The 13,301-nt window shown below is 41.4% G+C and overlaps 1 protein-coding gene across 1 annotated transcript in view; it reads left to right on the top strand.

The window, feature by feature from the left end:
* The window catches only part of LOC130922872 (protein FAM53B-like), a 51,771-nt gene extending 46,416 nt beyond the window's left edge, over positions 1 to 5,355 (top strand). The window contains exon 5 of the mRNA XM_057848101.1: positions 4,364 to 5,355. Within this exon, the coding sequence (XP_057704084.1) occupies positions 4,364 to 4,684 (321 nt within the window). The 3' untranslated portion in view covers positions 4,685 to 5,355. The remainder of the gene's footprint in view (positions 1 to 4,363) is intronic.
* The last annotated feature ends 7,946 nt before the right edge of the window (positions 5,356 to 13,301 follow it).

Raw genomic sequence — 13,301 nt, 5'->3', positions numbered from 1 at the left:
GGATAATTAGTAGTCAAGTAAGACCAGGGGGACTGAATACAGAGAGGGCGTAGAAATCCCCCTTTTTCAAGCTAGGCCTCCCACTCTTCTCGTTATCACCTGAAGTATTCACTTTTTGTTTGCCAGGCCACTAGCGGGAGACTCCCGGTGCGTAGCAACGGCCAAGTTGTCGTCCTCCAGTGAAAAAAAATCTCATCTTTATTCACCTCCGTGCTGCCAAACATCTGCCTCTCCACAGATGATTAACCCTATCACTGCACTGCATTGCACAGGACTATCTGTTAACTAATTCTTCTAACATGTAGACTTTTTTTACTCGATAGAGTATCGTAGTGGTCAAGTGTTTGATTGAAAACAAAGTCGCGGTCGCTTTAACAACGCCAGAAACAAGACACAGTTTGCAGTTTTGGGGGACTGAACACGGTTTTTGTTTTCCACATAGAAGGGGCCATGGCTTTGCACGTGGACTCAAATGTGCAATGAAATGAAAGATGCAGCTTTTGGAAGCCTAAAGTGAAACTTAATCTCACCAAAAGTGACAGGAAAACCTCAAGATGAAAATCCCCCCCAAATAAAACGAGACTACCACTACTTTCTAGAGGTGGCAAAAGTACTCCATCTATTTGAACTATAAGAGCTGGTAGTGAAAAGACATGTTTCAGCGTCATTAACAGTGATAGACATCCTTTCCAAATGGATTGGACCTCTATTGTCATATGCCTACAGTATGTCATCGACAGATACGCATAAGCAATTTCATCAAAGGGAACCACTGATAAAAAGACTCGCAGTTCTTAAAATATAAAGGTTATTATGAGTTAAACCCTCTTGATGTTTTCGTTTTTCTACAATTTGTAAACTAGTAGTCGCCATTGTTGTTGACGTCGCTACACTGGCGAATTTGACACCCAAAATACTACCGTGCGCTTTCAGTTTGTTTTGTTTAGATACAAAACATACTAAAGATGGCTTAAGAAAATACTTAAACATAGTAATATCAAATAAGGGTGGTTTAAATACACTACATGACTAATGTGGTCAACAGATCAACAATCTGCTTTAAAGCTACCACAATAAAACACAATGCTTAAAAGTATGAGACGGAAACACATGCAAAAAGTATTTTGAGGCAATGAAAAGTTAAATAAAAGACTCGATAAAAACACAAATAGTAAGTACTCGCCGCCTTTAACCGATGTGCGCATGTGTTGGACGTTTCACCGCGTAGAAAGGAATTGCAAAACCACCTGTAGTGTTCGTCTAGTGACGGTGACAAACTACGTCATGACCCCGAGCGTCCATTGTGCGCATATAACATGGTGCCCTCCGTAGGTCTAAACATGTGCTAAATATTATAGATTTTCAAATCAATAGCAGTATTTTATGTGTTTCTAATAACATACAGTGGTACCTCTACATACGATCACTTCGACACACGATCTTTTCGACATCCGACGTAAAATTTGAGCCGCCATTTGTTTCTACATCCGACGAGTTGCTCGAAATACGACGACATGACAGCACTGCAAACGAACGCACGGTGGATTTTCTTGTGTGAGAAATCAACACAGTTTTCAAAAAAAGTTGATACAGTTGGAGAAACAAGGAAAAAAGTGATGCTTACCTTTGAAATGAAGATGCAAGTTATAGAAAAATATGAGCTTGGGGTGCGCGTCCCTGAACTGGCTCAACAATACAGCTCCATGGTCCTCTTCCGACCACCGTTCGCCACTATTTATAAGTTAAGGTGACAATTATTATTGTGGTAACATTGCCAAGGAAATCGCCAGCTTCGTCACGTTTTTATCATTTATTTAAGAACTTATCCAACACAAAACGCCCATTGTCTTAAGCAGTTGACCGCTCTCAAGAAAACGAAAGTATTATCTCTACCGCACCGACCTATCTCACTGAGACGTCACCTTCGCGGTGCGTTCAGGGACAGTAAAAAGTGTCCGCCATATTAGAATCCGATTCGTTACATTATTTACAGGAATAATTATTAATTATTCTTCTTATTATTATATTATTCTGAATTATTTATTCATAACTTATTTGTTTTTCTATGTTTAATTGCCATTTGTAACAGTGCCAGCAGTATTTATTAAGAATTTAGTGTATGTTTTTAGGCTTTGGAACGAATTAATGGAATTATAATGTATTCCTATGGGAAAATCCTGCTCGACATACGACCATTTCGACTTACAAACAAGGTCCTGGAACGAATTAAATTCGTATGTAGAGGTACCACTGTATTTTATTAAAAAAAGAACAATTGTGGCTTATTTGAGCCTACAAGTCAAAGGTTCCCTTTAAAAAGAATGGTTTTCCTTCAAATGTCAAATATGCTTCAGCAACAAAATTGCCAAAAATTAAAATTGCCTTGTATTTCATTTTGTTTTGTTTTTTTGTTTTTTTTTTTTTTTTCATTTTAGGTGTAATAGAAGTTATTACTTTAAATGTGTACCGTATTTTTCGAACTATAAGTCGCACCTGAGAATAAATCGCACCAGCCCAAAAATGCCCAATGAAAAGGAAAAAAAAAAAAACATAAGTCGCACCGGAGTATAAGTCGCATTTTTTGGGATATTTACTTGATAAAATCCAACACATAGAACTGATATGTCATCTTGAAAGGCATTTTAAAATAAAAATACAATAGAGAATAACATGCTGAATAAGTGCACAGTATGCGAACATGGCCGGTATGTTAATGTAACAGTTCAATACATGTACCATTACACCCTTACTATTATTCAGTTATTCAGAGTTATTCAGATAACTGTAGCATAAAGAACATGCTAACAAGTTACCAAACCATCAGTGTCACTCCAAAACACCAAAATAACACGTGAAGTGATATAATAATGTGTTAATAATTTCACACATAAGTCGCTCCAGAGTATAAGTCGCACCTCCAGCCAAACTATGAAAAAAAAAAAAAAAAAAAACTGCGACTTATAGTCCCAAAAATATGGTACATGATATTGTATTAAATTGATCGGGGTCCTTGGGTGGTGATATTGTTATGTAACCTACAATGGAGGATTTTTTTTTTTTTTTTTTTTAATTGAACCCTTAGGATTCTTTATTTTTGGATTTTAAACTATTCTGTTTATTACATTATTTATTTAATTCAGGAATTGGCTATCAACGATTTTGTGTGAAGTTTTGATGAACATGTTTTAAATTGAAATGTTTTAAATAATGGATTGATTTATGTAGATTTGGGTGGAAGTATTAATTTGAATATTTGTTTTAAGAGTGCTTTTTTTAAGAGTTTTTTTTAGCACTTAAATGAGAGATTGTGTTGGTTCTAGGCATGAACCGGCATGATAGTCTGACGGTATGATAACATTAAGCCAAAATATTACTGTTTCACGGTATCACGGTATTGTAATTACAACTTTAAAATATGTTACTTTGAGATATCTGGGTTTAAAAAAAACTTTTTTATATTGAACAGGATTTCTATTTTTCAAAACATATTAGCAAATTGGGACATAAGTATAATGTTAAGTTAGAATTTTAAAAAATATATATTCGATATAAAATTAAAATAAATGAAGTCCTTTAGGAGAGCCTAAACCTAAAAATAGCTAATACCTTAGAGACGGTATGAGGGAAAATTTTTGCGGTTTTGAAACTTTGACGTTTTCATACCACGGTATACCAAAAAACCGGTAATCGGCACACTTCTAGTTGGTTCAATTTAATTTAAATGTGTTTTCTACTTGTCGAGTAGACCCAGGTCATACATTAATCATAATTTGAGTGGTGAGGGGTCCCTAATCATAATAGGACTCAGGGAAGGGGGCCCTTATCTTAACAAGACTTAGGAAAGGAGTTCAACCCCCCCAACCCCCCAATTTCTTTTTAATTTGTATTTTTTATATATATGTATATATACCGGTACTATTTGTTGGGTTGCCCTGAAATACACCCTAAACTTAACCTGAGGGGGAGGCACAACAACCTGAACTTTCGGGTCTTTAAATTTTGGAATTAAATTATATAAATCATTTAGAATATTTATTGACAATATAAACAGTATAAACTTGGGGATAATGTATTTATATTGGGATGTTGCTACCATCCTCCAAATTTAGATGAATCAATGTATTTTTGTTGAAATTTAAAAAAGAATATATGTATATTTTTTTAATTTTTATTTTAATGAGCTATAAATGAATTATACCAATTATTAGATGATACTGCAAATATGATTGTTGTGTAAATGCATTTGCACGACTTTGGTCGTCCAGCTACTATTATAACAAATACCTAATCCACTAGATTACTTTGCAGCACTGCACCTTGCATTCACTCACATTGTTGTTCTCTTGCATTTTTGTTTTGACAGCAACTCCAAACGTTCCAGAGCTTGAGTTGCCCAGGCTTCTCTTTCTTCGACAGCTGCCGATCCGATCCGCCCCCGTCGAGCCAACGGCAATCGGAATTCACCACCGTTTCCGAGCTGGGACTGGATCACCGGCAGGAGGTGACCGGAGACGGCGAGGATTCGTCAGATGAGGAAGCAGACAGCGATTCTGCTTGTAGCGTGGGGTCCAGATCTGGCTCGCCACCGGGCGAAGTTACCCTCTGGAAGGGCGACCGTGGAGCGAGCAGGGACATTTTCCAGCTTGGGGGAGAGCTTGACCTGGAGCAGATTGAGCGGAATTGAAGCAGATCTTCAGGATGTTGATGAACAGATGGGTTAAGGAACGTCTCAACTCATTTGAAAGGGAAAGACGTTGGACTAACATCGGGACTGTTTTGAACTTTAGTTGCTGTATTTGCTCAGGAGAATGAAAGTGAGGGTTTAGTAGTCTTAAGAAGAAAAAAAAAAAAAACTCAGACCCGCCAAGGTCTTCCCACCTGGTCCTACGTTAGCGCAGTTTAGCATCGCTTTCCTTTAACTCAGTGGACGCAGGGACGATTATGTAAGTATGCTACGACACATACAACTTTGACTTTGTTGAATGTAGGCTCAATAAGCTTTAAGATATGGTCTGCGTTTACATGGACAAACATTTTTTTGAGAAGAACTATGTGAGTGTAAATCAGATTCATAGCGCAGACCATGCTGAGAGATAGTTAGAAAAGAAAATTGTTTAAACTTGGCTGGTTCTTGATGTCCATGTAAACATAGCCACCATTGACTTCCTTCCTCCTCACCTCTTTTGTAGTTTCTTTATAAGCAAATTGTATATTTGAATTAAAATCCGAAATGATTAGTTGTGATACCAATGTTTATTTTTCTATTTTTTGTTTTTTAATGGAGCTGTACGAATGTGGAGCGAAAGTGTGAGGAGGGAGGTTCTTGGACATGAAAATAAATCTCCATTTGCCACAGACTGTCTTGTTTCATTTGAAGAATGTGTAGCGCATGAATGAATTTTGCGAGTTGGAAATGAGGAACAAACGTTTGACAAGCGAGCGTGAACGTGACACTGGCAGATTCAATAATAAGACATGATTTGAGAAACCAAACACTCTTAAAGTGCCTTTGACAGCAAAAAGCATGTTTATTTCCTATTTCACGCTCACGTATTTTATGCTCTTTAATGAAATGGACCGCTTGGATGTGTGTGGAAGCGATCTATTTATTTATTCAATTTTTTTTAATCCCGCGCCATAAAAAATAAGTGACTGCCTGGATGGAGGAAGAATGCGAATGTGACGTCAACTGGGTAATCTCGCAATACAGCCATTACTATAAAGCATGCAGAAGCACTACGGATTCAGCTGATTTTGCGGATTAATTCGTTTATTTTTCGCATCACGCCAGCCCACTGCAGGCTTTTGTTGCTGCACCAGGGAGAGGCGTGTGAGCCTTTTTGGATTTCAAAAAGTTCCCGTTCACCACGGAGAATGGCCAAAACAAGTCCAACAACTGTGGAACCATTGGACTGACGAAGAAGTGAGTAAACTACGTCTTTTAGATTATGTCAGATACTGGGATCATGGCACGCGTTTTAATAAGGAAGTGGCTTGCATTTTGTGGGTGACAATACTTCCTGTCCACCGAGAAGGCACTCCACCAGCAGCTTGTCACTCACCATGGTCCCTTCCACCCCCTCGGTCCTCTCCGTGTGCCCGCCATTAGACCACTATCCTCAGCTTGGGCTTGGGCAGCCAAGCGCTCCACGTTTGTCCGGCAGTTATTCCCCAGTTGCGTCCGCAACGAGCACTCCTACCGGGGTCGCAGCAGAGGAATGACGAGCCAAAAGTTGCTCGCCGCCGGGGGCTGGCTGATCGGCAATCAACCCCACCGCCGTGTGTGACATGAGTAGGGGTAGTTTTGTGTGATTTTCCATTTTCAAAAGGCAAGAAAAAGACTTGGAAAAGCCGCTCAGTTCCAGTTAGCACGTCGGCTAGCTATCAAGCCTCCTGTTTTGTTTATGCGCTTTCCACCAAAGCCGGGGCAAGGAAATGACAAAAGCCGGACTAACTCCGGTGGCATAAAATACTGTTCGGCAGGTTAAAGTGCGTATGACACCAAAAAGCACGTTTATTTCATACTGTATGTCAAGCGGTGCTTTATACTCCTGAATGAAATGGACCACTTGGATGTGTGTGATCGTTTTATATATTCAATTTTTGAATTACGCGCCATCAAAATGAGTTACTACGGCTCCAGTTTCGGGTTTAGGACAAATGCGAATGTGAGGTCACCTGGGTCAGCATCTCACAATACAGCATTGCTTTATAGCATGCAGATGGACTGCGGATTCAGCAGATTTTGCAGATCAATTCGTTTATTTTTCACATCACGCCAGCCAGACGGCTGCAGAAATTTGTTGCTGCACCAGGGAGAGGCGTGTGAGCCTTTTTGGGGTTTCAAAAGGTTCCCACTTACCGGCGAATATTGGCAAAAACGAGCCCTATTACTGTAGGATCACTGGACTTACGAGGAAGTGAGTTTCAACGACTACCGTCCGGTAGCACTTACTCCCATCCTTATGAAGTGCTTTGAACGGCTAGTGCTGAAACACATCAAAACTGTCCTCCCACCTTCCATGGACCCCCTCCAGTTCGCGTATCGGTCAAACCGCTCGACCGACGACGCCATCACCACCACCCTCCACTCAGCCCTCACCCATCTGGACAATAAGAATGCCTACGTCAGAATGCTGTTCATTGATTTCAGTTCAGCATTCAACACAATCATTCCCCAACAGCTCATCATTAAACTGGACCAGCTGGGGATCAACACCTCATTTTGCAACTGGCTGCTGGACTTCCTGACTGGGAGACCTCAGGCAGTCCGGGTCGGCAGGAACACATCCAGCACCACCATATTGAACACTGGGGCACCCCAAGGATGTGTGCTAAGCCCCCTCCTCTTCACCTTGCTGACACACGACTGCACAGCACTGCACAGCTCCAACCTTCTCGTCAAGTTCGCCGATGACACGACTGTGGCGGGCCTCATCAGCAACAACGACGAGACCAAATATCGGAGCGAGGTGAGCCGCCTGGCCCTGTGGTGTGACCGCAACAATCTCTCTCTAAACGTGGAGAAGACAAAAGAGATTGTTGTGGACTTCAGGAGAACACGCCCTCAGCATGCACCCCTGACCATCAACGGTGCGGTGGTCGAGAGGGTGAGCAGCACCAAGTTTCTGGGGGTGCATGTCACTGAAGACCTCTCCTGGACCACCAACACCGCATCACTGGCCAAGAAAGCCAACCAGCGCCTCTACTTCCTCCGCAAATTGAGGAGAGCCAGGGCCCCGGCCCACATCATGCGGACCTTCTACAGAGGTACTATTGAGAGCATCCTGACCAGCGGCATCACCGTGTGGTACGGAGCCTGTTCCAGCTCCTGTAAGAAGGTCCTCCAGCGCATGGTGAGAGCCGCTGAAAAGATCATGGGTACCTCTCTCCCCTCTCTTGGAGAACTGTATACCTCTCGCCTCACCCGCAAAGCCCTCTGCATTGCGAGAGACTCCACCCATCCATCACACAGCCTCTTCAGCCTGCTGCCATCAGGCAGGAGACTGCGGAGTCTGCGAGCCAGAACCAGCAGACTGAGGGACAGTTTCATCCACCAGGCTGTCAGGATTCTCAACTCTCTCCCTGCTCTGCCCTCGCTCCTCACATCCGCTCCATCTGGACTCTGACTTCCCAGTCCCACTTCACAAGCAACAGTCATTTTGCACGCAGTCACTTTACAATAGGCACCTTAAAACAGTTACTTTATACTCACTTTATAATAGTCATTTATAAATAGTCATCTAGTCACTTTATATAACCCTTTTTGCACAATCATACATGTTGGTATGTATGTATGTATGTATACGTGTGTGTGTGTGCGCGCGCGTGTGTGTGTATAGGACAAAACATTTGCACTATTACAGTCTGCTACTTTTCCAGTACCTGTTTTTATTTCGTGTGTTTCACATTGTCAGATTGTACAGTTGTCTATTTTTATATATATTTATTTCTTTTATTTCATTTTTACTGCCACTGAGGTTAGAGAGTCACGCAATTTCAATTCTCTGTCTGTCCTTGCACATGTGGTAGAATTGACAATAAAGCAAACTTTGACTTTGACTAAACCGTGTTTTGTGTAATGTCAAATACTAGGATCATGGCACAAGTTTTAATACGGAGGCGGCGTGCATTTTGTGGCTGACATGTACCTTGTCCACCGAGAATGCAACTCTGCCGACGACCAGCAGCTTGTCGCACATCCCCCTGCCAGGAGAGCGCTATACTCTGCTTATTGCCCTCTTCATGTGCCCGGTGTTCTGTCAAATTTTACACCCGATCAGAAATTGTACCTTAGTGTTATGTGTTGTGTAATGGCCGCGAATACAGCGATTACAAAGTGACCACTACAAACTTTCTTTAAATTAAGGACTATTTACTTACGTTTGATAATGGGCGAACATTTAGAAAAGTTTTTATCAGACACATTCTGCCATGTTAGCTGCACAACAACTGCACGCCGTGTCTTCGCCGTGTAGTTAAGCATTAGGTTACGCCATATTCGTGTTGACCATGTGGCAGTTTCGCGCTCTTCCGACGTCGGCCATTTTCTCTGGCAAACATGCACTCCTGCCCGCAGCATGGGACGAGCTGTAAGTTGCTCGCCGCCGGGCGGCTTGCTGATCGGCGAAGACAATCGACAACCTTGCTGTCATGTGACATGATCCCGGGTAGTCTTGAGTAATTTTTCGCTTGGAAAGCTGAGAATAGACTTTGAAACATCACTCTGTTTGGGTTAGCATGTCGGCTAGCTGTCACGCCTCCTGGTTTGTTTCCGCTCTCCGAAGCTGGTGGCAGGGAAATGACAAAAGCCAGACTAACTCCAGTGGCATAAAATATAGTTCAGGAGGGGCAAGAAGTGGACAGTTTTGACCATTATGGAGTAGTTTTGCCATGTCGTACTGAATAAATGCATTTTTAGTATTTCATATACCATTTAGCACAAGACAGTTATTTTTCATGACCATACCATTTATTTAGCTATTGGGGAAAAATACTTCGATAAAAAGAATATCCTGAAAAATTTTGGAGTCGAGAGACTGAAACAATAACATCTTACATTCTCTTCGTCGCATTTTCGTTTTACTGAATAATGCCCCTCAATGGGCTGAATACTAAATCAGATAAAACCATGACCCTGCCGACGTCATCCTCCTTTTGGGGACGCTAGAGCCCTATAATGGTAGGCGTGGCTAAACGGCGATTAAAAGACTAATTTCTTGTCATCTGCAGTTTACCAAATTGTTGTATATTGTCGAATCAGCTCAAAATGAGTCTAATTCACCTAATAATGCTATTTAAGACTTTTTATCCTGTCGTACGCACTTTTAGAAGTCGGCAATTTTGACCGTTATACAGTAATTTTGCCGTCGTAGTGAATAATTACATTTTTTTATATTTCGTATTCCATTTAGCGCAAGACTGTTATTTGTCATGACCATACCATTTATTTAGCAATTGGGGAAAAAAATACTTCGATAAAAAGAATATCCTGTAAAAATATTGGAGTACAGAGATTGAAACAATGATGACATTTTGCTGCTCTCCGTTGCATTTCCCTCATTCTGAATCTTCCCCCTCAATGGGCTGAATTCTAAATAAGCTGAAATCGTTACCCTGCCGACGTCACCATACACCCGGGGACGCTAGAGCGCAATAATGACAGGCTGGGCTAAACGGCAGATTAAAAGACTATTTCTCGTCATCTGCGCCTTGCCAAATTGTTGTATTTTGTCGAATCGTCTCAAAATATGATTTTAATTCACATCATAATGCTATTTAAAGATTTTTTTAATGCTGTCGCAGGCACTTTAAGAAAAGTCTATTCACAAGAAAGAAAAGACAAGACACGGGAGGTGATGTTGCTCGCGTTCAATACATTTTCTATGGAACGAGCGCGAAGAGGCGAAAATCGCCAACCCTCCTCCAGCGAAGTGACATGCACCGACACTGCCATTGCTCACAACTAAAATGAATTGGATGTCTATCGCTGTCAATGGCACTGAAATGTCCATTATCCAATCATCCACTGCAAGCACTCCCAGTTCAAATATCACCATCTATGGTAGACAATGAGTTAACTTTTACTTCAGTGTTATGATATTGCATCTGAATCTATCGTCCTATTGAGTTTTCTCGAAAACCCTTTGTTTTCCAAACTAAATACGATTTAATTAATCACAGCATTCCAACTTATTTTCTCCCCAAAAAATTTATCGATTTTCTATCATAATGAGATTTTTTTTCTCAAAAAACAAAACATATTCCGATGAAATGTAAGTGTATACATTGTGCTTTGAGATCTACACTAGTGCACTTAGCACATACCGTATTAAACACACTGAGCGAAGGATTTCCTTGGCTTTCTTATCAAATCTTTCTCAAGTCTCTCCAAGAAGCTGCCACCTTATAAAAGCCTTCCTTTTATCGGCTATTTTATAGTTGCGGTAAAAGCATCGCAGCTCTCTTATCAAACGAGCTGTTTGTCGATTGTTTTGCCGACACGAGGATGAAAATTCCAGGCTGCACTACTGTTTCTATCCAAAAACAGGATGTCCAGGACATCAGCGGCTTTTCCTTCAACGGTGAGTCTTGAGGTGTTGCCTTATACTAACACCCCCCCTCGACACATTGACAAAATGCTGTCGCCTAGCCTGGAAAAATGTTAGCAGTAGCTGGATGTTGGCCTATTAAGAAGACAACAACAAAAATAGGGAAGTACTAACTTGACTCTAATATAATGGAAAATTCTGAAATGAACTAGACTACACATCCCCATCCAAATACTATGTAATAACTTGTATAAATCCGACCAAGGTAAGGCATTTCAAAATATCTTTCCACCAGTGACTCATTGGGTGCCATGACGGCACTAGACATTCAATACATTTTCAGAGGGAGGGACGAATGAAGGAATGTCACTGGTGGCTATGAGAGCAGCACGGATTGCCTGGAGGGACTGAGGTGTATTTTCATCCAAATAATGCCCTATAAATGACCACAATGGATTGCGCTGAGTGGCCAAACGGGTTCGTGCTCCTCAACCTTTGTCAAAGTGACATTTTGGGCATAAAAGCAACAAATTAAGTTTCACTCAACAACCATGATTTTACACAGATTCTCTACGCGAATGTAGCCGAAAATAATGCGTCTCAGGTGGTGCCCAGTGCCTGAAGGGATTAAAGTGTATTTTCGTCCAAAAGTGCCCCCCCCAAAAAAACAATGGTTTGTGCCGAGCAGCCAGCTAAGTTCATGCTCGTCACCCGTCGTCAAAGTGCCATTTTGGGCATTGAAGCCCAAAATTAACTCATTCACTCCCAGCCATTTTCACCGGTGCAACCCCCTTTGCTCCCGGCCGTTTTACTGGATTTTGACTGATTTTGCAAGGCCCACAGAAAGTTCTGTTCTATTGCTATATAAACATGGAACCCACCAGAAGAAAGATTAGACTCTCTTCTTTCAGCAGGAAAAAAAGTTAGTTCATATCTTTTTCTATTCTTTAGAAATCAGCATTAGAAAATAGCTTAGTTTGAGCAATTTTCCAAATACTAATGAAAAAACAGAGAAATTGAGCTTTTTGTGAAACCATACGTTTCAAACCTAACTTTGACTTTAACACAGCTATTTTTTGCCTTAGTTACATCCCAAACATCTGAATAATGTTTTCCTTTTACAAAATAACATTAACAACAAGACAATTAGAGCTTTTGATGGCAAAGTAACAATTTATTTACACATAACTAACTGAGAGATGACACTGTTGTGGCCATGACAGCCGGGTAAACGTTTCCCTCATCGCCGCCCGTATCATAAAGATTGATTTTTTTTCTCTGCCGGGTCTGCTCGGCGAGCAGCACGGATTCAACGGCATCGTCCGCACTGGTGGTCCCAGTCGTTCTGCTCGGTCGTCCAGCGCCTGGCATCCCGGGCGTCCTCTAGGTTGTTCTCCATTCGGTTGTCTTCCGCCGCCGGCCCAGCCGTTCGTTGCCGTTGAATCGGGTTGCGGATCTTACCAAATGTGCTACTGCCATCCAGTGGCCAGTTTTATAGCTTTAAAATGGATTTTCAGCTTTGTGCTTTGGAGCTAAATTGAATCAGAACCCAGAGATGTCTCTTGTAAAAAAGAAAACAAAAACGTAAAAGACGTATAAATACGTCTTTGGGACACTGAAACAATTAAAAATAGAACGTATTTATACAGTGGGGCAAATAAGTATTTAGTCAACCACCAATTGTGCAAGTTCTCCTACTTGAAAAGATTAGAGTGTCCTGTAATTGTCAACATGGGTAAACCTCAACCATGAGAGAAAATAAGTATTTGGTCACCTACAAACAAGCAAGATTTCTGGCTCTCAAAGAGGTGTAACTTCATCTAACAAGGTCTAACGAGGCTCCACTCATTACCTGTATTAATGGCACCTGTTGTAACTCATTATCGGTATAAAAGACACCCGTCCACAACTTCAGTCAGTCACACTCCAAACTCCACAATGGCCAAGACCAAAGAGCTGTCAAAGGACATCAGAGACAAAATTGTAGGCTGGGAAGACTGAATCTGCAATAGGTAAAACGACTGGTGTAAAGAAATCAACTGTGGGAGCAATTATTAGAAAATGGAAGACATACAAGACCACTGATAATCTCCCTGGATCTGGGGCTCCATGCAAGATCTCACCCCGTGGCGTCAAAATGATAACAAGAACGGGGAGCAAAAATCCCAGAACCACACGGGGGGACCTAGTGAATGACCTACAGAGAGCCGGGACCACAGTAACAAAGGCTACATACATACAAACATACAA

This window comes from Corythoichthys intestinalis, chromosome 10, assembly GCF_030265065.1.
Source record: "Corythoichthys intestinalis isolate RoL2023-P3 chromosome 10, ASM3026506v1, whole genome shotgun sequence".
In the NCBI taxonomy this organism is placed as follows: domain Eukaryota; kingdom Metazoa; phylum Chordata; class Actinopteri; order Syngnathiformes; family Syngnathidae; genus Corythoichthys; species Corythoichthys intestinalis.
Note: the sequence above shows the minus strand (reverse complement) of the source record. Positions and strands in the feature narration are given on the sequence as shown.